The sequence below is a fragment of the Cnephaeus nilssonii genome (assembly GCF_951640355.1).
Source record: "Cnephaeus nilssonii genome assembly, chromosome: 9".
NCBI classification, from domain to species: Eukaryota; Metazoa; Chordata; class Mammalia; order Chiroptera; family Vespertilionidae; genus Cnephaeus; species Cnephaeus nilssonii.
Genome location: NC_137080.1, coordinates 9,038,686 through 9,062,598, shown reverse-complemented (window position 1 = coordinate 9,062,598; position 23,913 = coordinate 9,038,686). Strand labels below are relative to the sequence as shown.

Below are 23,913 nucleotides of genomic sequence, written 5' to 3'. Positions count from 1 at the left end.
GGGCAGCTCCTGCATTGAGCGTCTGCCCCCTGGTGGTCAGTGTGCATCATAGCAACCAGTTGTTCGGCCGCTTAGGCTTTTATATATATAGTTTTTTCAAAGGCTTCTTTAAAATGAGACTTACCTATATTCAAAGCAGTATTTCTCAACCTTCTTTTCATGATCACTCCCCTAAGGAGTCTTCTGAGACATTTTTTTCCTAATTGTTCTTCCTTAAAATTTTAATAGCATAGATATACTATGTATCTGTTTATGTTATATATCTGTATCTGTGCTTCATACATAAAGAGTTAATTTTGGGAGGTGGGGGAGGGCTGGAAGGGATTAATGGGGGGGAAAAAGGGACATTTTTATTACTTTCAGCAATAAAGATAGCCTGGCCAGTGTGGCCCAGTGGTTGAGCACCAACCTATGAACCAGGGGGTCATGGTTCGATTCCCGGTCACATGCAAGGGTTGCATGCTTGATCCCCAGTGTGGGGCATGCAGGAGGCAGCTGAGCAATGAGCTTTTTCTCATCATTGATGTTTTTATCTCTCCCTCTCCCTTCCTCTCTGAAATTAATGAAAATATATATATAAAAAATAATAAAGAGTTAATTTTTTTTTAAGCCTCCTCCCTAGGAATCCATTTTCACCTATTGGAGCAACTGTTGCCGACATTAAGAATGCATGATTTACAATGCTGACCAGGGTGTGTTAAAACTGGCATTTTCCTCCACCAAGGGAGTAAATGATACAGTGTTTCCAGGAAAGCAAATTTTTGATATGTATAGAAACTTAAGACGTTTTTGTGGGGTTTTTTTACATTGTATTCTCACTTCTGACCGTCTTAAATGCAAAGATTTTTGCTGTATTACTTGTAATAGCCAAACAACAGGGAAATGGTTAAATAAAAGAAAGAGTCATTAAAAACTAAAAAAGAAAAAAAAAAAGGCATGATTTAAAATAAGCCTAATAGCTAACGTGTACTCTGCTTCTAGAATATACTCAGACGTGCTGGCGTTAACCTTTGTTTGCACCTCAGAGTAACATTAGCATGGGTGGTATGTTTACTCTCCCACCCGCTGAAGCCCAGGGACACTTGCCCCGGCCACACAGCTCTCAGGAGAACCAGGCCGGGAAGCCAGCTCTCCAGACCTTGGAGCCCTCTGGACCACCCCAGAGACAGGTGTTCAGCCTTCAGATGAGCAGGGCACTCAAACACGGGGCATTCGGGTAGCACTCCTTCCTGACCACGGATCTGACCAGCCTGGTAGGGAAGCAGGTTTTTCCTGATTGCATAACTTTAATAAGATCGCACTTTGACTTCCATCTGATTCCAGCTTGCTGACACTGATGCCCATGATTGGGGAGTTTAAGATCACGGTTTAGGCCGCCTTGCACTTTCGCTAGACATCGGAGGTTCAGCTCTCAGGTTCAGGGCCCTGCGGTGCTGGGCCCCCCGGACCACCAGGGCCAGGTGTCCAGTGTGCTTCGGTCTCACCGTAAGAGTGACAGAAGGTCATTTAGGAGATTTGTAAAAGGTAGAGAAATTCTGAGACAGAAATTGCCCGTGACTTCACTCTGGTTGGCTTTCCCCCCCCCCCAGGTCTCTTTATCTCAGCTTCGTGTGTATATATATGCATTTAAAAAAGCAAAATTAGGATTAAATGGACTATATAATTTTATCCTGCATCTGCCCTGAAGAGGTGTAGATTTATAAATCACAAATATTCCACTGAAGGGTTCGATATACACTTTCTACCATTGGGACACTTAGGTTCTTAAATATTGTACATCCCGAACAGTAGACATTCTCATACATAAATCTCTACCTCTCATTTGGCATATCTCATCGACATAGAATTGCCAGATCAAAGATTGTAAAATAGATGGACTTGCTAAAAGGGAGACATAACACTTACTTTATGTCACTGCTATTACTGGGATTGTGTTCTTAAATATTTGCTTTCCCTTTTCTTTCTTTAAATCGCCTTGGTCAGTGCTTTCAAGTCCCTTTAGCTCTTCTGTTGTATCGCAACTGTCCCTTTGAGGAACTATCTTCTGATTATTTGTCTTGAGGATTTTGAGTCACAATATCCGTGTCTGTATAAACATGTCCAATTCAACTGGACCATAACATTCAATTAGCTGGTATTTGTCTGAGTTCGTAGCACAGGGAGAGAGACACGAAAATACGCTGAGCCCAGGAGAGCCTGCCCGGCCTGTGCCATTCGGGTGTCGTTTAGATTCAATGTATGTATTCACAGCAGCTTTCTTTTTATTTTTTTTTCTTTATTTTTTAGAGAGGTAAGGGGAGGGAGAGAGAGAGAGAGAGAGAGAGAGAGAGAGAGAGAGAGAGAGAGAGAGGTTGCCTCCCGCATACACCTGAGCAAGGATAGAACCTGAAACCTGGGTATGTGCCCAACTGAGAATGGAACCTGCCACCTTAGGGGAAAACACTTTTTTTTGTCATCTATTTTGTTGGTAAACATTTTCCCATAACTTTTGCTTTGGGTGATGATGTCATCCTCTAAAAGTTCTGATTTAACAAAAGCAAGAAAACAGGGGATGGAAGTGGCCATAAAAGTAGGTTGCCTGCTCGACGACTTTTCTTCTTAAATCCAGACACCATCCTAGAGGCTTAGGGAGCAGCTGGGCCACACACCTGTGGCTGATCACCCTGGGAGGTGGAGAACAGAGAACTGTCGGCTTTCCACACGGCCTCTTTAAGAATATCAAATCAGTTGTGCCAGTATCTTTGCCAGTGTCATCAAAATAAATGGAAAGTTTAAGTGACAAAACTGAGCAGCAATATATCTGGCTTTTTAAGTGTAGCTTTGGGCCTAAACTTTGTAACTAGTGAAGCATCTTCCTACCCAGCTCAGGGGAACAGCTGTGGCTCATCCTGTTGTTAGAAGTTACACTGGGGATGGAAGGAGCTGATGGCGCAGCAGAGAAGCAAGGTCCCCATCGATGTGTGCATCCGGAGGTGAACGTGTGTGCTTCACAGGCGACACCAAGTGAAAGGAAGCCCTGTGCTGTGCCCAGCAGCTGGAGTTGAGAACTTTAGAACTGAGACCTCAGATCCTGGGGGTCGCCGGGCCTCCTGGGACAGGTCTGGGAGGGGTGTGGGCGCCACCTGGGGACCCAGTGTGTGGGCTGATCCCCGTGCTTGGGAAGGCTGCAGGCCACTCAGTTAATGGTCACAAAGGTAGCCTTCAGAGCCGGCTTTATCTGTGATCAGCACAGCCATGGGGCTGGGGCTGGGGCTGGGGCTGGGGGCATGGCGGGGGTGGGGGTCGCGGGCGGAATGCGGAGCTACTGTGTGGACTGCAGAGGGATCATTAGCACCAGCAGCATCTCTCACTCACCAGACTCCCATTATAATGGAAGGAATTTGCGAACCAAAGCGAAGGCTCCTTCATGGAAGATAAAAGGTTAGGAAGCTGGGAGGTGGCTCACTCTGAGCAACAGCTCCCAGGCGCCAGGACAAGGAGCATTCCCCCCCCCCCCTCCCCGCCCCGTTCCCATCTGGATTTAGGGCCAGGCTGGGCATTGGCTGGGATAGAAGAGGGAAATCAGCTCTAGAGGATGAAGCTGATTTTTGTAACAAGGTCAGATAGCCAGCAAGGAAGCTTTCATAACTCTGATCCGTTTAGGCCTGAATGTGGTGCAGAGCGCCCCCTAGTGGCCAGAAGGAGCTTGAGACCTCTGAACTAGTTGGCTTTTTTTTCTTGATAAACCCACACCACCCTGTTACACCCCACCTTCCTCCCTGCCCCCTAGAAGTAATGAACAAGATCTTCACGGTCTAAAGAAAAGAGAAATAGTAAAACTTGGTTTGCTCAGAGGAAGAGCCTGTATTAACGGGGTCAGACAGGCAGGGCATGAGGTGATTCATAGGAAAAGGATGGAAAGAAGGAAATTGACCCAGGGGGCCTAAATGGGCCTACCCTAACCAGAGATCGGCATACAAAAGAGTGTGTCAAAATGATGAGAACACACCGACTCTTTTACCAGTTACCTTGTGTCTTTATATAGAACAAAGCTGAAGTTTCGGTGAAAAAGAATTTAAGAATTTAGGGCTGCCTGCCTTGTCGGGGTGGCTTAGTTGGTTGGAGTGTCCTTCCCTTAGACCAAAAGGTTTCTGGTTCGATTCCTGGTCACGGCACATACCTAGATTGAGGGTTCAATCCCCGGTCGGGCTGCATAAGGGAGGTGATTGACGAATGTTTCTCTCTGACATCAATGTTCCTTTTCTCTCTAAAATCAATCAAAATGTACCCTTGATTGAGGATTCAAAAAATAAAAATAAAAAATAGGGCTGCCTAAAATGTTCTGAATTTCCAGCACAGGCCCTGCCTGATTCTCATGCTGTGTGCCTGGCTATCAGAGGAGTGATGTTGTCTGTAGGTTGGGATGTGGCACCGTTGGATCTAAAAGTCTTAGCTTAAAACCAAACAGACTGAATGCTCAAGTATTTGGGCTTTTTCCAGTTGCCTTGACCAAGTGTTGAGGACGCCACGTTTGCCTTGTAACAGCCGCCCTTCTAAAGAGTCCAGGAAGCGGGACAGCCGCCCCCAGACCCGTGCAACGCGTGTGTCACACCGAGGGCGACCTGGCCCACGCCACGGGTGCTACGGGGGAGCCGTGTTTTGCATCTCATCCGCTTTTAAACAAACGGGAGGGTGCAGAACGCGATTGAAAACGTCAGTAGAACTTCCTATCTGCGCGGCTGTTTCCTTAAAGCCGGGATCTTAAAAGCTGAGATACAGAACTCACCGGGGTGGCAGGCATGAAGTCACGGATTAGGTAAAAATGCTGCTGACTCGGGGTCCTCTTCGCCCCGGCAACTTGCAAACCCTCCCTGGGTCTGTGCCGAGCCTCCCTGGCCACTGGCAGCCCAGCGGCGGGGCGGGCTGAGCTCCTTGCAAATGAAACACACGACTCGGTCCCCGGGCGGCGGCGAGGGCGGGGCCAGCCCCAGGCGGCGGCAGGGGGGCGGGTGGGTGGGGGGAGCCGCCTATAACTACCCGGGACCGCATCCTCGGCCGCTTTGTGCTGCTGCAGCTCCCGGGCACCTGGGGAGGGCGGCGTGGCACTGAGTTCTCTCCGACCCGAGCAAGCCTGCAGGGTGCGGGCACCACCGCGGCCGCTTCAGCAGCGGGAGGAGCTGGTCAGCATGCTGGGGATCATCACAATCACAGGTGAGGCGGGCAGGGGCCGGCTGGCGAGCTCCCCTCTAGCCTGCATTTGGGGGGACCTGGAGGTCAGTGGCGGGACCTACTGATGGATGGGCGTGTCGTTCTCTCCGTGCGCCGGCTTGTTTGTCGGTAGGAACCAGACAGACCTAATGTGTCCTTGTTGCCAGCGCAGGAATCTTCCCGCTGTGCCTAGGGGAGACCTGGCGGGTATTTTGTCGGGGGCTGTCCCCCTTATTGGGGTGAAGTTCAAAATAGGTTGTGACAGCCTCATCCCTTGCTGTCGTTATGAAATATTAAATTCCTGGTTTTGAGAAATTGCAATATGTGTATGTTGACCTGCTTATTTGGAACGCCCCCAGGAAGGGTTCCCCGGCGATTTTGGGGACCCAAATGTTAGCACTGGTCTAAGGGGTGGTTTCAGTGAAGAAATAGACACTGTAAAGTTGGGGGCTAGCAGGTAGCAGCATTTAGGCAATGGATAGTACAAATGAATGCTCCTTAAGTCTGGCTGAGGATGACTGATATTATTTGGTACCTGCCTCCAAAGTGAGTTACAGGTGTCAAACTTGCAGCTTGTACGTGCAGCTCCTCTAACTCGGTTTTTATCATGTCGTGACCGCTCAGGAACCTGCCTGTTTCCTCCTCTCTCCCGTTTCCCCGCCGCCTTTTGCTCATTCAGGTTTACAAGACCAGCTCTTCTCTGTGTATTTGAGATCATCGCTCGCCAAAGCTGCATGTTTTCTTTCTATAGAAGAATTTTTAGGACTTACTTTCCCCCCCTCAATGTAATTGCTTCCGCAAAGCCTTGTCCTCTTAAAGAATTTTAAGTAAATGTGAACGTTTAGCCAAACACAAAACATCTCTCACTTCCTATAGATTAGCTTGTTTACTTGGAGATTTCCTTAAAATTCTTTCCCCAAGTTAACTTGACTTTTCTATCCTTTACCTGGCATGCAAATTTACATGGTGCTTAGAAGTGATCATTACATAGACTATACAGAATTTAAAAATTAGAAACACAAGACTCTCCATTTTTTCCAGATCACTACTTTTCCTGTGAATGACATATACAAATGCCCCAGCTGAGAGGGGCTGCCTGGGAGAGTGGTTTGTGGGTCACCGCTGGGGGTGGGGCTCCTCCCATCGAAACTTTTCTGGGTGCTTTTTGTATACACAGCCTGGCCTTTATTATATTCACTATTTGATTGTCATGGGCTGAGTTTCGTATGGGAAAGGAAGGTAGTCCTATTTAGCACTAGCCAGGAGTTAAACTTAGGAAACTTGAGGGGGCTTTTAAAAATTGGTTCAGATCATCCCAATGGAATCATAGGTGATCTGAAGCGGTTGGAGGGACTCTCTAATTTTTAAGGCAACCTAATTTTTAAAGTAACTGGCTCCATTGCTTTCTGAGTTTTACTTCTATTACAATGGAGAATGTGACAAAATTTAGTACTTTTTTTTCTGGTAATAAGAAAGTACACAGGAAATCCTAACTCCAAAATTTATAACAGCAAATAAACATTTCCCAGTGGAAAAGGGGAAATTCAACCGTCTTTTTTTTTTTTTTTCTTCCCTTTTGTAAGTTTTCCTGATGAGGAAGATTTATAGCCAGTTGTCTTTATGTAGCTGCTCAGAATCTTGAAAAGCAGTGAAGAGTTTTATAGTTGGCATTCAGGGTTAATTAAATATCAGATTACTCACCTAAATGTGAGTTATTCCAGTCCTCTTTAGCACTACGTTATGCAAGGAGCATTTAAGTTTCACAACGACTAGGAAGGGAACAGGATGATGACATGTTTGTAGGATTACTGAGCAATGAGCTTTCATTTCTGAAAAGCAGGGAAAAGCTGAAGGAGCTGACCCCCCTCCCCGACCCCACACTTGACTAGACTTTCTATCCTTTACCTGGCAGGCAAATTTGCATGGTGCTTAGAAGTGAGTGCTTAGAAGTGATCGTTACATAGACTATACAAAATTTAAAAATTAGAAACACAAGACTCTCCATTTTTTCCAATCACTACTTGAAACGCGGCAGCAGGACTTGAATGATGAAACGATTGATCCTTCACATGACATACTATGGCCTTTCTTGAGGTCTTTCCCTCACATCACCTTAGCAATAACTTAGCTTAAAATCTAGAAAATAAGCGATTTGATATGATGATCAAAGAGGTGTCGTCTCCTCCCCCCACTTATCAATGGTGTGCCAGAAAAAAACACAACACACACCAAAAACCTTATTGAATTAGGGAACTCACACACAGTGAGACTAACTAAAGCACCATGAGGAATTAGGGCAACATTCTTTACATCTAGAGTGAACTGTTGAAGAAAGACTCCCTCCCGCATTCAGGCAAGGTCTAGATGATTTATGACGCATTTCTCTGTGCAAGTCATTTTCCAAGATGAAATAACCCTTCCCATGGCTGCTTTTATCTGCATGGAGGCAGCGCAGTTGTCCAGCAACTTGGGGGACACAGACTCGATACCCTCACCACTGTGAGAGTAATAATAATAACTACCACTTTCAAGTGCCCACTGTGTGGCCCTTGCCATTATTCCTCACAAAAACCCTGCAACGCGTGGTGGATAACTCCCCTTTTATCCTGAAAACCAAGTTCCTCTTGTCCCACAGAAGCGTCGGTGCCGGGCACCTCGTCCAGGGCCCCTTTCTTCCTGGGTAGGATGTGTCCATGGAACATCATGTGAGGCCAGGGGATGGCGACCTGTAGTGGGTTTGGCTTATCTGAGTTCTAATCCCAGTTAAACACCTCCCCTTGGAGGTTTTGTGGTTAGTGAGCCCTAAAACAAGGGACGTTGGGTGTGTGGGATCTAAGGGATGGATTTAGAATGCAGAGAATTCCTGGAAGCATTCCAGGACAATGCTGCAACTCGTAGGGGAAAGTTAACCAGTTCCAGATGTCACCACCGGCAGTCCCCGAGGTGCCTGGGGAATGAGCGCTGGTTACACTAAACTTCACCATTACTTGAGTGAGATAATTTAAAAAAAAAAAGAAAGAAAGAAAGGAAAAAATGAAATGCGTGAAAGCACCTTGTATGTACGCTATTTTTAAAGTCACTTCTTGTTATATCACACTGTTTGTGTTGAAATGTTTTGAAATAAAATTCAAACGAGGTAAAAAGAAAATGAAATCACTTCTTGCTTTCAAGTAATGTACAGGATGATGCTCCAACCACTGAGCCACCCGGCCAGGGATGTGCCCCGCATCTTTTAGGCTGTTTTTTGTTTTGTTTTTGTTTTTTACTCCATTTGCTCACCGAGCTATAATCCCTAACTCTTTTGGAACCCGTGTGCAGACAGCACATGAAAATACCTTACAGACGGCTTCTGCTAAAGCACAGCCTGGGTCACGGGTGGGAAAGGTGATGGTTGCTTGGAGATCTCTGCCTTCAGCCAGACCTGGGCAGTGTGGGCTGGCTTTGGTGTACATTTGGGGATGGGAAAGTGAGGAAGGAAGTTAACACAGGAAAGAGGGCTTCGGCCACATCTGACCTGCACTCCGTCCAAAACGGGGTACAGGGTCCAGATCTTTACGTGGTGCAACGAGAGGCGAGAGGGATGTCTGTGCCCCGTCTTTTCCCCCTTGAAATGTTTATGTTGGGTGTCAAAGAGGTAAAAATAGGTGCACTATGGCATTCGGCTTTCCGAGTTTGAAAGGACCCCTGAAGGGTATGTGTGGGGGTGCCGCAGGCCTTCTGGTCCTGCGGTCCTGAGGTCCTGGGAAAGGTGGCTTCCTGTTGGGAGAGCTGAAAGCTGCTCGCTGCTGCCCTCTTCTGTTCGAAAACATGCAGGGCTTTGGGCCAGGGCTTTGCCTGTGGTAGTGAAAAACTGGACCAACGTACATTGTTCGACAACAGGGGGACATAAAAATAAACGTGTATATCAGCTTCTAAGACTATTGGGTGACTGATCAGAAGAAAATTCAAATATTCATAGTGATTATCTCTGAACATTGTCTCTGTGGATGTAATCCCCATTTGCTCAAAGTTAAAATGCCCTGTAATTTATATTCATTCTTTTGGGAATTGGTAAAAAATAATTAAAAACATATAGTTCTGTTCTGAAGGAAACAATAAGGAAGAAAAAAAACGTTCTGGCGTTTGTTTCATTATTAGTATAGATGACCAGCTGGTGGCTCATCCTCCTCAGTAGCCTTTGCAGGAAGCCCTGGAGGTGACCTTGTAGCTGAGGACAAGAACAGAAACGTCAGGGCATTTGGCCAAGGGCCCCGTGCTCACCGGTGGTGCAGCTGAAATACGCGCTTAAACCTTCTTCTCTACCTGAATTCTGACTCTTCTTGTGGGGGGCGGGAGGGTAAGGGAGAGTAGTTTTTCTATTATTCACTACATTGATAGCATTTATATTAGACTAGAGGCCCAATGCATGAAATTCGTGCAAGAGTAGACCTTCCTTCCCCTGGCTGCTGCCGGCACCAGCTTTCCTCTGGCACCCGGGACCCAGGCTTCCCTCTCAGCCCCAGCTTCATCCAGAAGGTCGTCTGGAAGGACATCTGGTCTAATTAGCATATTACATTTTTATTAGTATAGATAATGTGAGGCAAAGATCCAGTGTCCCCTGCAATCAGGTAGGGTGAATCACCACTCTCTCAGTTTTTGTTTTCTAACTTTTTATTATCTGCACTTGTTTACTCTTTTGAGTGATTTTTATTTTTTATTTATTTTTATTTTTATCATGTTCCTTCTTATATGTATCAAAACTCATACTGAACAATGAGTTCTGGGTTGCAAAAGAGGTTTTATTTTTAGCACCTGTATGTAGTTTTTGTCCACAAATTACAAAAACAAACACAAGTGCTATTCTTCTGAGTGATTTTTAAAAAATAATAACTTCAGCCTGGCCGGTGTGGCTCAGTGGTTGAGTGTTGACCCATGAACTAGGAGGTCACAGTTTGATTCCCAGTCAAGGCACATGCCCAGGTTGCTCGATCTCCAGTAGGGGGTGTGTAGGAGGCAGCTGATCAATGATTCTCATCATTGATGTTTCTCTCTCCCTCTCCTTTCCTCTCTGAAATCAATAAAAATATATTAAAACACACACACACACAAATAACTTCAAACTTACATGAAGTTGCAAAAATAAACACAGTCCAGGGAACATCCAGATGCAGCTATTGCTAACATTATCTCTTGTGCTTCATTATTGAGTCCCTATGTTGAAAAACAAAACACAAACACAAACCAGCATGAGATACAATTTTCTGAACCTTTGGAGGTGAGTTATATCCATTCTGGTTCTTTACTCCCAAATTCTTCATGTGTGTTTCCTAGGAATAGAAATATTCCCTTTCATAATCACAGTGCAGTTATCAATGTCATATACTTACATTATTACAGTGCTTTTAAGTAACCTAGCATCCTTATTCCAGTCTTACCCATTATTCTAATGATGTCATTTTTAACACTCTCCCTTGACCCACATCCATGTTTGGGTTGGGTATTATATTCTTCAGCATCTTTTCGTCTGGAACATTTCCATAACCATTGCCTTTTAAAACACCGACATGTTCAAAGCATATCGTTCTCTCCCCATTTCCACCACATTCCTTATTTTGTGTGTGTTTTCCCCTGATTCACTTCAGGTTATGCATTCTTAGCCATGGGTCTGTCCTTCTCAGGGAATGGCACCCCATGTCTATCTGTCCCTCATAGGTTGATGTTGAAGTCTTTTGCCTTTTTTCTCCCCTGTATAACCAGGTTTTACCTACCCTTTCCACTAGTAAGCATGTAAATATCCAGTCCCTGCTTCCCTCTGTCCCCCATTTAGTACCCATCGTACTTGCTTGTCCAGTCTTTTTCGTGATGGCTGCAAACAATGACCGTCAGGTACTCTTCAGAATCTGTGAGTGGGTGGGTAGGATATGTGTACTTTCTTTCTTCCTTCTTTTTTTTTTTTAAAGCATGAGAGTAACCATGAAAAAAAATAACAGCTTTTTACACTGAAATGAAATTTAAATTGCTAGCCACATTAGACATATAGCAATTTTCCCATCTGAGTGTGGGAGTTGACACGTGTAAATACTTCTTCTTGTCGTAAGTGGCATTTACAAATGGTAAAAAGTTATAATGATTTGTGAAACATAAGACTTTTAACCCTTTGAAAAAAATACGGAATTAGCTTTTCTTTTAAAATGGTAAAATTTGTGTTTTGCTCCTCTGCCAGCCTTTGGCCCACCAGGGATGCCACCCACCCGCCATTGGACAGTGGCCAAGTCCCATGACCGCTTAAACACAGACTTAATTTATGACTATACATGGTCCTGTCATGGGAACGTGCCCGAGGTCGCAGTCCTTGTGCTAATACTCCAGAAAGTAAAGCTCTTACGACCTAGCGAAGGCGTGCTTGGTTCATGCCATGCTTTGGAGTCTGCTGCCCATGTGCACTTACATTTCCGAGGTTTGGGCACGTGCTCGGTTAGCGCTCTGCCTAATGCAGTGCAGATGAGAGAGGGGGCCGCTCAGGACCCCGCAGCGGCGAGGCTCAGCTGCAGCGGCATCAGCCTCCAGTGTGCTTGGGTTTGGAGAGGGACCCCCCCCTGGGGTGATGCGCAGGGCCACCTGCAGGTTTCCCTCTGTGACGCGCTTGGTGGCCCCCAGGGGGCGCTGTCATCAGCAGCGCGGCCCCTGGCGGCCAACAGTCTCCACCCCGCGATGGGGCAACCGGGAGGGGAAGGTTGGGCCTCCCGGGCCCCTGTAGAGCAGCCCCTGCCAGGCGGTGGCGGCGGCGGCGGCGGGCACCATGCCCTGGTGGAGTTACCTCTGCTGTGAGTAGTGCGCCCCCCATCGGAGGGTCACCCCGGGGACCTGGCGGGCGGGACAGCTTTGAGGCCCACGGACGCCCCGTTAGTGGCGGGAGCAGAGGTAGAAAATGCTGCATCTCAAAAACATCATCAGCTTTAGCCAGGGCCCGAGAGATGCTCTCCCTAGGGAGCCGGGGGGTGACCAGAATGGGGGGTACGGGACAGGATGGCGCAGGCATTGCCGTTGGCGATCAGCGGGAGGTGCGTGCGGCCGACGAATAGAAAGTGAGACCGAGGGCGGGATCTCGGGTTCAGGGCGGGTTCCAGCACGTGGTCTGGGGCAGGACACCAATCGGTAATGCGCACGTGTGCGGTCATGGTTGGCTTTTAGGTTGGAACCTAGTTTAAGCCTTGGCCGCCGGGCTTGGTAGTTTAGAGGGCCTACCCTCTAGGCCAAACCTCAGGGAAGGAAGGGGACGGTGGGGGTAAGGGGGAGAGATCAACCAAAGACTTATATGCATGCATATAAGCCTAATCAGTGGACACAGACAACAGGGGGGTAATGAGGAAATAAGGATACATATGTAATACCTTAATCAATAAAGAAATTAAAAAAAAAAGATGTGACAGCTTCCTGATGCGATCAAAGCGGTATTTTAGGAAGCACAGCGTCTCGGTAGGCTCCGCACAGGTCCGCGGGGTGCAGGAGGCTCGGGGAGCTGAAATCGGGGCTGAGTTGCATTTGCCAGGCCTTTGCACAAAGCACCAAGGCGCCGTCTGCGCCCGCAGGGGCCCGTCTGGAAGACGTTCTGACCAGAGTAGCTCCTAGGATTACTTAGGTCAACAGAGACTACAGACCAGCTGACAGGATTTAAAATTTTTTGTAACCCTACATACATTTTTTTAATATATGCATATACCCCCTCTATAAAGAAAACATCTGAATCTTGCTAAGCTATAAGCAGTGTTCGCCACTTGGCAGCTGTTCATCTTTGTTTCCCTAGTTTTGACTGTAAACACCCCCATCCTCCCAGAATGTAAGAAAAAGTGTTGCAGATTGAAATGCAGATTTAGGAGCACAGAAGGAAAGGGAGTGGAGAGGGTGGTGTGATTAACACCTGCTTTTCCCACTATGTGAGCACAGTATCCCTGCATTTTCTGTTGAATTCTAGAAAGGTTAGTGAATGGGTTTGTTTTTACCTCATGCTTACTGGCAGGAAATTTGTTTGTGTTTATTACTAGTAAAATTGTACTAGAATAGAGTTTATTTGGGGGAAGGGGGCTTGACATTTTTCCTCTGGTGAATTTCCAATGATACCATCCACCTTTTTAAAAAAGGTCACACCTCTTGTGTTGCATAAGAAGTGTTTGTGAGCATGTTAATTGGGGACATTTGTAAGGAGTAGTGCATAGCATGGAAATACACTTAAAGAGATCTTTAATTTTTGATGCAGTAGAAAAACTATAAGGATCAAAATGGAAGTTATATATAAATTTATTGATTGGCATTTTTTTCCATAAGGAAGTACTCCCTGCTCCCATTTATGTTTTTAGTATCACTTTTTTTTTTTTTTAATCCTCACCTGAGACTATTTTTTTCATTGATTTTTTAGAGAGTGGAAGGGAGGGAGGGAAACATCCATGTGAGAGAGACATACATCGGTTGACTGCCTCTCGAATGAGCCCTGATTGGGGCCAGGGGTCAAACCTGCAACCCAGGTATGTGCCCTTGACCGAGAATCAAACCTGAAACCCTTCGGTAAGGGGCCGATGCTCTAACCACTGAGAAACCCAGCCAGGGCTTTAGTAGCACTCTCGATTCATGGATTTTTTATTTTATTGAATGCATTGTAACCCATCACTGTTACTATTCTTTTTTATGCTTCAAAGTTTGGCCAGAAGGAGCCCCTTCAAGCTGGCTCTTGTCCTTTTGATATGCCTCCCTCAGCTTTTGAGTTCCTCTTTTCTGCTGTGCTGAAAAATACTCTTCATACTTGCCCTGACCCAGCCAGAATTTCCCAAGCAGCTCTAGTGTCTTTTGGGGCCTTGTGAGAGACCAGACTAGTGATCACATAGAATGCCCCTCCTTTTGATTTGTCTAGTTCCGTGGTTGGCAAACTGCGGCTCGCGAGCCACATGCGGCTCTTTGGCCCCTTGAGTGTGGCTCTTCCACAAAATACCACGGCCTGGGCGAGTCTATTTTGAAGAAGTGGCATTAGAAGAAGTTTAAGTTTAAAAAATTTTGCTCTCAAAAGAAATTTCCATCGTTGTACTGTTGATATTTGGCTCTGTTGACTAATGAGTTTGCCGACCACTGGTCTAGTTTACTTGTGTTGTTATTCGCTTATTTCTTTAACCCTGTGTTTCCTATAAAGTGGAAGAAGTTATGTCTAAAACTTGATGGATTCTAGATCATGGGTGTGATATGTGATTGCATTTTGCATTGCAACAGAATGTACACTGTCTGGTTCACCCACCCTTTGTGATGCTGTGGCTACTCATTTTTTGATAGTTGAGATTGTTAACTTTCTCTTCACAGAAAGAGCAGAGTAGTTGGCTTTAAACCTGAAATTTTTAAGGTCATTTGAAAGAAGTAGACACTGTGCCTTAATCTATTGAGATTCACAAATACTAGGTAAGACCCTTACCTATCCTGGAGCTGCCTGACATTAAAGAAAGTATTAACTGGTTGTGTTTTCAAAATGTTTTAGTTTTCTTGAATTGTAATATTTTATCCCTTCTTCTCCCCCACCCCTCTCTTTTTTCTGTTAACAGTTGGACAGAGAGAATCTGAAGATGTGAATGAAAGAGAGTCAGATAAGGAGATGGCTGCCAACTCATCGGTTGTTCAGGACATCACAAAGGATGGGCAGGAGGAAATGCCTGAAATAATTGAGCAGATTCCTTCTTCGGAAAGCAATTTGGAAGAGCTAACACAGCCTGCTGAGTCCCAGACTAATGACGTTGGATTTAAGAAGGTGTTTAAGTTTGTTGGCTTCAAATTCACTGTGAAAAAGGATAAGAGCGAGAAGTCCGACACGGTCCAACTACTCACCGTCAGAAAAGAGGAAGGTGAAGGAGCGGGAGAATCAGATGGGGCCGGTGACCACCAAGAGCCCAGCCGGGAGGCCGGAGAAGCAACTCCCAAAGAAAGCGAACTGAAACAATCTACGGAGACACCCGAGGACACTCTCAAACCCGAGCAGAGCAGCGCGGACGTTTCTCTCCAAGCCGAGTCTGGTCAAGCGGCCGAGGAAGGCAGAGATGGAGAAGAAAAACCAGAAAAAGAACCAACCAAATCTCCAGACTCTCCCACCAGTCCAGTGGCCAGCGAAACGGCGTCACCCTTCAAAAAATTCTTCACCCAAGGCTGGGCCGGCTGGCGGAAAAAGACCAGTTTCAGGAAGCCCAGGGAAGAGGAGCTGGAAGCTTCGGAGAAGAAAAAGGAACAAGAGCCAGAAAGAGGAGACACAGAAGAAAAGGAAAAGACGGAAGACACCTCTGAGAAGCAACCGCAGCCACAGGAGGCCACAGACAGGGTCCACGATGCCAGGCTGTCGGCTGAATATGAAAAGGTGGAGCTGCCCGCTGAAGGTCAAGGGCAGGCATCCCCTGAAGAGAGACCCGCCCCGTTAGCAACGGAGGTATTTGATGACAAAGTAGAGATCGTTGCAGAAGTCCACGTGAGCAGGGCAGAGGGTGCAGAGCAGCAGAAAGCTGAGGCGGAGGAGACAGAGGAGCCCCCACCGGCTGAAAAGTTGGCTGAAACCGACGCTGAGCCTCTGGAAGCTTCAGTGGGTGCCCCCGGGGGGGACCCCACCCAGCCCCCCGAGGCAAGTCCTGAAGAGAAGGCGCTGTCTGCCCAGCCGGAAGGCATCGTGAGCGAGGTGGAGATGCTGGCATCGCAGGAGAGGGTGAAGGTGCAGGGAAGCCCTCTGAAGAAACTGTTCTCGAGCACTGGCATAAAAAAGCTTTCTGGAAAGAAGCAGAAGGCGAAGAGAGGAGGGGATGAAGACTCCGGCGAACAGCATGCGGCCCAGGCCGATTCTCCAGAGAGCCCCGATGAGCAGAAGGGCGAGAGCTCGGCTTCCTCCCCGGAGGAGCCCGAGGAGATCACGTGTCTGGAGAAAGGGATCGCGGATGCAGCCCAGGAGGGGGACGTCGAAGAGGGAGCTACTTCCGATGGGGAAAAGAAGAGAGAGGGTGTGACGCCCTGGGCATCTTTCAAAAAGATGGTGACGCCCAAGAAACGGGTCCGGAGGCTCTCCGACAGCGACAAGGAAGAGGAGCTGGAGAAGGCCAAGAGCGCCACGCTGTCTTCCACGGAGAGCGCGGCCTCGGAGGCGCAGGAGGAAGGAAAGGGCCCCGGGGAGGAGCCGAAGCCGGAGGAGCCGAAGCGCAAGGTTGACACTTCCGTGTCCTGGGAAGCTTTGATTTGTGTGGGATCGTCCAAGAAAAGAGCAAGGAAAGCATCCTCTTCCGACGAGGAAGAGGGACCCAAACCGACAGCTGGAGAAGGCCCAAAACCGGACGACGCAGGGAAAGACAGAGACACAGGACCAGATGCCGTCCCCACCGGCTCCCACGAGCACGACCCAGGGCAGGGAAGCTCCTCACCTGAGCAAGCGGGGAGCCCCTCCGAAGGGGAGGGCGTATCCACCTGGGAGTCCTTTAAACGACTGGTCACCCCGAGAAAAAAATCCAAGTCCAAACTGGAGGAGAAAACCGACGAGCACGGAGCGGGGGCTGGTGTAGAACCCTCAGCGGCCGAGGGGGAACCCGGGAAAGAAGAGTCTTGGGTTTCAATTAAGAAATTCATTCCTGGCCGGAGGAAGAAAAGGGCGGATGGGAAACAAGACCAAGCCACCGCTGAAGAGGTGGGGCCCACGGAAGCCCACGAAGACGATTCCGACGTCCCGGCCGTGGTCCCGCTGTCCGAGTACGATGCGGTGGAAAGGGAGAAGCTGGAAGCGCAGGAGGCCCGCCAGAGGGAGGAGAAGGCTGAGCAGAAGGGGGCGGTCTCTGTGTCGGAGGAGCTCAGCCAGAGTCTGGTTCACACCGTGACTGTGGCTGTCGTCGATGGGGCGAGGGCCGTTACCAATATTGAAGAGAGGTCGCCTTCCTGGATCTCCGCTTCAGCCACAGGGCCTCTGGACCAAGCAGAAGAGGAAGCCGGGCCACCGACGGCAGGGGGGTTGGACAGAGAGGTCAGGGCAGAGGAGACCCCCGTCGTCGCCCCAGCCCTGCCTGAGAGCCGAGATGCCGGTGAGGACACCATGGCCGGTGAGGACACCGTGGCCAGTGAGGTGGAACTGACTGCCGAGGCCGTGACCGCTGCGGAACCCACCGAGGCGTTTGGTGCCGAGGAGGCCACCGAAGCGTCTGGTGCCGAGGAGACCACCGACATGGTTTCGGCCGTCTCCCAGTTAAGTGAGTCCCCAGACACCACCGAGGAGGCCACGCCCGTTCAGGAGGTGGAGGGCGGCCAGCCCGACGCGGAGGGCCAGGAGAGGCGGACCCAGGAGGTCCTGCGGGCGGTGGCAGAAAGGGTTAGAGAAGCGTCACAGCTTGATGTCAGGGGCCCGGGGGCCACGATTCAGACCACGCGGAGAGTGGAATCCCAGCTGCCAGGGGTGGCAGAGACCGAAGAGGATCCTCCCGTGTCGGAGCTGCAGGAAGAGGTGGACGTGGTGGTGCAGGGACACGCAGGAGAAACGAAAACTGAGAATCTGCCCCAAGGGAAGGTCTCTGGACAGGCCGCCCCAGAACACGCTGAAGAAGTCCCTCAAGTCCCCGCCGAGAGTGTCGCGTCCAGCGAGCTCATCACCCCCTGCCAAGCCGCAACCCTGGTTGGGGTCAAATCCGAGATCGTCCCGGAACAGGCTGTTGGCCCTGACTCGGCCGAAACCCTCACAGACAGCGAGGCCAGTGAAAGCACCCCCGTGGCCGACGGTGAAGCTCCCCATGCCACACGGCCAGACAAGGCCACGGAAGTCCACGCAGAGGGTGAAGGTGCATCCGGTACGAAGTCGCAGGTCGGGGAGTCCCAGGCAGTTCCTGCGCTGAAAGAGACGCCCCCAGCACCCTCCGGGCTTCAATCCCAGGAAGAAAAGAAAGAACACTCAGAAACTGAAGGGGGTCCAGAACATACGGAGAAAGAGGTACCAGTGGAGACTGTACCCATTCTTTCAAAGGCTGAGGTGACTCCAGGGGCTGGCCAGTTTGCTGATGAGGAGTCCAACGACGTACCGTTTGTTGAAGGACTTGAAGTGTCTGCAGACACAGATGTAACGGCGAGTCAGAAAAAGACCATTGAAGTTGCCCTTAAAGATGAAGTTACTGAAGAAGCTGATTGTCAGAAGGATGAAAAGACTGGATTCCCGAGTCCCGCTCAGGCTCTTCCAGCCCCAGCGGGGAGAGAGATGGTAGTGCAAGTGGAAAGGGAGGAAACGGAAGCCGAGGCACCCCAAGTGAGTCAAGAGAAACTTGAGCCCAAACCAGTGGAAGTGCTCAGCCAGCAGCTGCTCCAGACAGTTCACGTGACCGTCATAGACGGGGAGAAGGAAGTTATCCGTTTTGAAGAAAGCTCTTCTTGGCTAGTTCAAGAGGAAGCGCTCTGCACAGACATTCAAGTTCAAAGCTCAGAGGCATCATTACCTCTAACAGCTGCGGCTGTGGAGGAGAAGGTCTTAGGAGAAACCGGCAAGCTTTTGGAAGCAGCTGGACCTTTGGAGTCTGCAGATGCACGTTTGGAACCGGAAGCAAAGCCCTCTGACCAAGAAGGCGTTGTCGGTCAGGCAGGGGAAGGTGCCGCGCCCACAGGCCCTGAGTCTCAGGCAGCGTCGGCCCCCGTCACCGCACCCGCCACCCCTGCAAAAGGCGTCGGTGCTGACCTGGAAGAAGAGAAAACCCCCTCCCAGGAAGGGGAGTCCGAAGAAGACTGCGAGCAGGTTAGCGGTCAGGGAGTCAGGGGGAGTGAAACGAGAGAGGAAGGTTTAAAGGCCGAAAAGGAGATTTTGCAACTCAAGACCGAGAGCCATAAACTTGTGCAAAACGTCATTCAGACAGCCGTTGACCAGTTCGTAAGCACCGAAGACACAGCCACCGACTGCCCGACACCGGCCCAGCTGACCGAGGCTGACCATCAGGAAGCTGCACAGAAAACTGAAAAAGAAGAAAGGGAACTTCAGGGCTCGGCAGAGGCTGAAGCAGCCCGAGAGGAGTCCGCACTGACCACCGTGGGACAGACCCCCTCCGATCTTTCCAAAGACGCGAACGCAGCTGCAGAGGAGGCCACGGCCGTGGAGGTCAGAGGCTCCCGTGTAAATGCCCAGCAGCTTGAAGAGCTCGTCCTCCCAACCCAGGACAAGAGAGAAGCAACCGGAACCAAGTCTGAGCCAGAATTTGGTGATCGTGCCGGCTTGGGAGAAAGAACAGAGAACGAACCCCAAGAAGATGAAAGACGTGACGCCGTCGATTACCCTGAGAACCAGATCTCAGCCCTGGTAGACCCTGAGGCCTCGGGAGACTTAACCAAAGAGTCCCCGGATGCCAACGGACCAAAACTAAAAGAGAAGGAAGTGGGATTTCAGGAAGGAAAAGGGCAGAGCGCGCCAGAAAAAGAGATCAAACCACAGACGCAGGAGGAGACACAGGAACAAGAGAGGCAGCCAGCAACGCCAGAACTCGCGGAGTCCTAAAACGCCATGTAAGCTAGCTTCTTTTTCTTCTGAAATCATTGTTTCCTCTTCCATGCCATTGGATGGCAGATTTATTCTAGGGGAAGCAGGAGTTCAAACCAGTGTGATTTTAGGTGGAACCTGGCTTTGGGAAATGCCCGTCCAACAGACTAGGAGATCTAGGTTAGTTTCTTTCTTTCTCCTCTCTCATTGAAATGCCATTCAGTCATATTGGTGTCACGAAAATAATGATTTCATTTTATCCCCAATGTGACTGCCTTCAAAGCAAATAAAGGCCCACATGTGCGTGTTTGGCCAGAGATCTAAGAAATATGTTGTGCTCACTCAGCCCCATACCAACTAGACTGTTGAATTTTTTTTATAACTAGAATCTCAAAGTAGGTTTATATTATACTGCTTGAAATTTATTTTATAGCTCTTTAGAGGAAAAATGAATTTTTTTCCAGCATTAGTCACAAACACGTTTTAAATATATATTTTTATTGATTTCAGAGAGGAAGGGAGAGAGAGAAATGTCAATGGTGAGAGATAATCATTGTTTGGCTGCTTCTTGCAAGTCCCCCAGAGGGGATTCAGCCCACAACCCATGTGCCCTGACCAGGAACCAGCCTCAAACTCCTGGTTCATAGGTAGATGCTCAACCACTGAGCCACGCCGGCTGGGCTAACAAACACTTCTTAAAAGATCCCAGCGCATGTGACATGTTAGGGAACCGCAGACATTGGCTTTGAAGTCAAAGAGCACCTTTTACTTTCTTACAGAATTAAACAATGGTATTGGGGTGGCCATTGACTGCAGCTCACCTTCACAGCTCTTCTGTGGTTATACTATAAAGGAGGAGAGAGGAAAAGGAGATTGTATTTACTTTCGAATCTGTCTTTCTCCTCTAGTTACACGAGTGTCTTTGCAAGACCAGAATGTGAAGACAAGTGGTAGAAGAAAATGAATGCTGCTGATGACACCCAAGACCAAGATTTCAGAACTTTGAGATCCGAAGAACAGGCCCGCCAACCGATCTCATTCCCAGAGAACCCCGACAATCCTGAGGCTGCATCGGGAGCTAGAACCAGTTCCTCCTCAAGACCGCCTGTCGCATCCCCTCGATGCCATATCGTGTTTCTCATCCGAGGTCCTGAATTCTTCACCTGGAACTGGAGTTGGCAATACCTAGTTCCACTTCTCAAACTGGAGTATCATTCTTTATGTATTTATATGTATGTTTTAAGTAATCCTCTTCCTGTATCTATTGTATATTTTTTCTTACTGTTTAAGGAGATGGTGCGGTAGAGTACGTTTCTGATGTATCCCAGTCTGTGATGGGGCGTGGGCCATCGTGTCGCCTCGGCAGCTCTGAGCCTCCCGTAGGACCTGTGAAAACAGCCTCCTAGAATGACATTCCTGAGCAGAAGCTACCCTCTCACTTTAAAATTCCCTCGGGACTAGGCCCGTGTTTAGTATTACTCTGAAGTCAGTCACTTCCCTATTGTGCACAGTGTGCTAAAAATGAAAAGCATCCTTTGGGCGGAAGCATATAGAATGTTCTGTGGTTACTGTGAAGTTTTTCTTTCTAGCCCAGTGGAGGGTGGAAGTTTTTTTTGTTTTTTTCAGTAGTGGATTAACTTCCAGTCTTTCTCCTAATTGTTATGGTGGTTTGGACAGATATGGGCTTCATTCTGAGGCAAAGTAGTGAAATAGTTTTTCATACTCTCAAGAGAAGGATTGACTGTTTTTAAGTTTCGGATTCTACTCTTTCATGCTGGACCACGTTTCCACACAGCATGCAGCAAGTCAGGCTCTTTACATTGGCATTTTGATAGATGCCGGATTGTGTCTGTGCCATATTTGTGCCCACTCTTTCAGAACAATGTTGCATTATGTTCATTTGGATAAACGGTGATTTGACAGCTGATTTAAATAAAAGATTTGCTTCACTTAGATTTGCTGGTTTTATTAGATGCTAGGAAGGCTGAGACCTATGTTTCCCGCCTTCTACAAGCAAAAGGAGCTAGAACTTTCTAATGTAGTTGCTGTGTGATGTGACCACTTTATACCGGTTTGAGTTCATGTTCAGAGGAAGTCCTAGCAGATAGGCATCTGCCAAAATAAACCAGGAGCTTTTCAGATGGACAGTACTGGTACAATGCTACCATCTGGTGGTATCCTCCTGAAAAGATCAATTTTCTGCATTAATTTTTGTTCATGATGAATGTTTCTAGAAAGAAATTTTAAGAAGGCTTAGTAGTAAAATTGCCTAACAGGTGATCTTGGAATTTTTTTAAATGTTAAAAATGATTTCTGATTCTTGCTACTATATAAAGGATTCTGTCGAACAGTTGCCACACAAAGAATAGTCAGTTATCTGCCCTAAAATTCCACTTTCCCGCAGGTAAACTGGCCTGGCATATGCACTTTTAAAATTTTACTCAAACTCGGTACTCCCAATTTGAGAACTTAATTTTAACAGCCAATTGATTTTGAAGAATAACATTCTAGAAAGACTAGAATAGCCTTTTAGTGGAAAGAACATTTGCTGTTAGAACTGAAGAGTAGTTTCTCTGATACCAACACACCTGACTAAAATAAAACATCGGCTGTAGTAGTTGCTATGATAGCAACACACCTGACTACAATAAAACATGGGTTCTAGTGTATGGCCTTGTAGCTGGAAAGCACTGACTAGCCTTTTAGGACTTACTCTCATGTATAATAGCCACCTGTGCTTAATTGTTAAACTTGAAAATTTCCAAATTAAAAAAAAGAAACCTGTGATCTAAATCAGCGGTCGCCAACCGGTGGTCCGCGGACCACTGGTGGTCCGAAAGGTTGGCGACCACTGATCTAAATAGCTTCTCTGGCCAACTTGGGACTTTTCTTAAAAAAGTGCTAGTGTCAAATTTAGAAACATCACTGATTAGAGAGAATCATTGATTGGCTGCCTCCTGCACGCCCCCTACTGGGGATCGAGCCCACAACCTGGGCATAAGCCCTGAGAGAATAGAACCATGACCTCCTGGTTCATAGGTTGACGCTCAACCACTGAGCCACACCAGCCAGGCGCTAGTGTCAATTTTTGAAGATCAACCAAAAAGTATTGGAGATGACAGCAGTTTGGAAGGAGTTCAATGATAGCTTCACTATTGACTCAACTTCCTCTCCCTGGCAGGAAGAAAGTGCTATTTTGAGCAGATTAAAGATTTGTGTCGTTTGTGGTAAACAGATTTCCTTTTTTTTTTTTTTTTTTTTTGGTTTAAATTCCATCCCGCCACTTCATCCCATTTGTACTGACATGTGGCCAAGCAGGTCGTCACAACTGGTCTTCTTCATGACTCTGCTTCTCCTACTAACATCTGGACGGGCCCTGGATTACTTCTGTACAAGCTCTGTTCCTCTGTCTGTTAAGCAACATCGTTTTACTATAACGAGAAATGCTATTAATGAAAGTGTGAAATACAGCTCTGTGTTATAATTCTAAAGCTGCCGTTACTTCATGAAGTTCATAGTAACCGTGTAAACTGCAGAAATTGGAGCAAGTGCCTAAATTTTGCTATTTTTGGCATTACTATGGAACCATGTACAACAGAAAGCAATGCAAGACTTGTAATCTCTCTCCACTTCTTGTAATTGAAGACTATACAATGTGCCCCTAAAGGTTATTTTCTTAATGGTTCACACAATTTGTCTCTCTCTGTACATGTATACTTTGTTCCAGAAATTTCCTTTGCTGTTTGGAGCTACAGATAGTCAAGGGCTGAAAATTTTAGCTTTCAGTGTAAGCTTCAAGCTTAGCAGTTTTCTTTAACCGAAGACAATATTTGATTCCTAGTTCTGTTTGGGGGCAAATTTTCATTTATCTAAATAAAATGCAACCTAATGAAATGCTATGGATTTTCTCTCTAATTTTTACCTTAATTCAGTTTTGCTTGCTTTTCCCTTTCGTTTTGTGATATTCCTCACACATTTAACTTTTTAACTACTAAGCCATCCCTTTGTGACACTGTGCAGAGCATCATGGGAGTTTGGAATGTATCTGGGATATGTGTGAATGTGCAAAAACCTCTGTCAGTGATTCCTAACCTTTTGGGGTCAGGGCCCCTTTAATTGGAATCTTATTAAATCTCTGACCTCCAAAACCCCAAAATGAGCAGTGTCATGTACAGTTTTTGTATAGTCACACAGACTTACTCTGAAATCCCAACCAACAATCAGAACCAGAGTTAAATCTCTACAAGAAAGGAAATGGACACAGT

At 47.5% G+C, this 23,913-nt stretch overlaps 1 protein-coding gene across 2 annotated transcripts in view; it reads left to right on the top strand.

Annotated features, from left to right (window-relative positions):
- The window catches only part of AKAP12 (A-kinase anchoring protein 12), a 74,279-nt gene extending 53,384 nt beyond the window's left edge, over window positions 1-20,895 (top strand). Inside the window, exons 1-3 of one of the 2 annotated variants that reach the window (XM_079781394.1) lie at window positions 5,013-5,190; window positions 14,742-19,674; window positions 20,557-20,895. In XM_079781394.1, the coding sequence (XP_079637520.1) occupies window positions 5,166-5,190; window positions 14,742-19,666 (4,950 nt within the window). In that variant the 5' untranslated portion in view covers window positions 5,013-5,165 and the 3' untranslated portion in view covers window positions 19,667-19,674; window positions 20,557-20,895. Of the gene's footprint in view, window positions 1-5,012; window positions 5,191-14,741; window positions 19,675-20,556 lie in introns of those variants that run through there. The other variant, XM_079781393.1, reaches the window with a different exon arrangement.
- The last annotated feature ends 3,018 nt before the right edge of the window (window positions 20,896-23,913 follow it).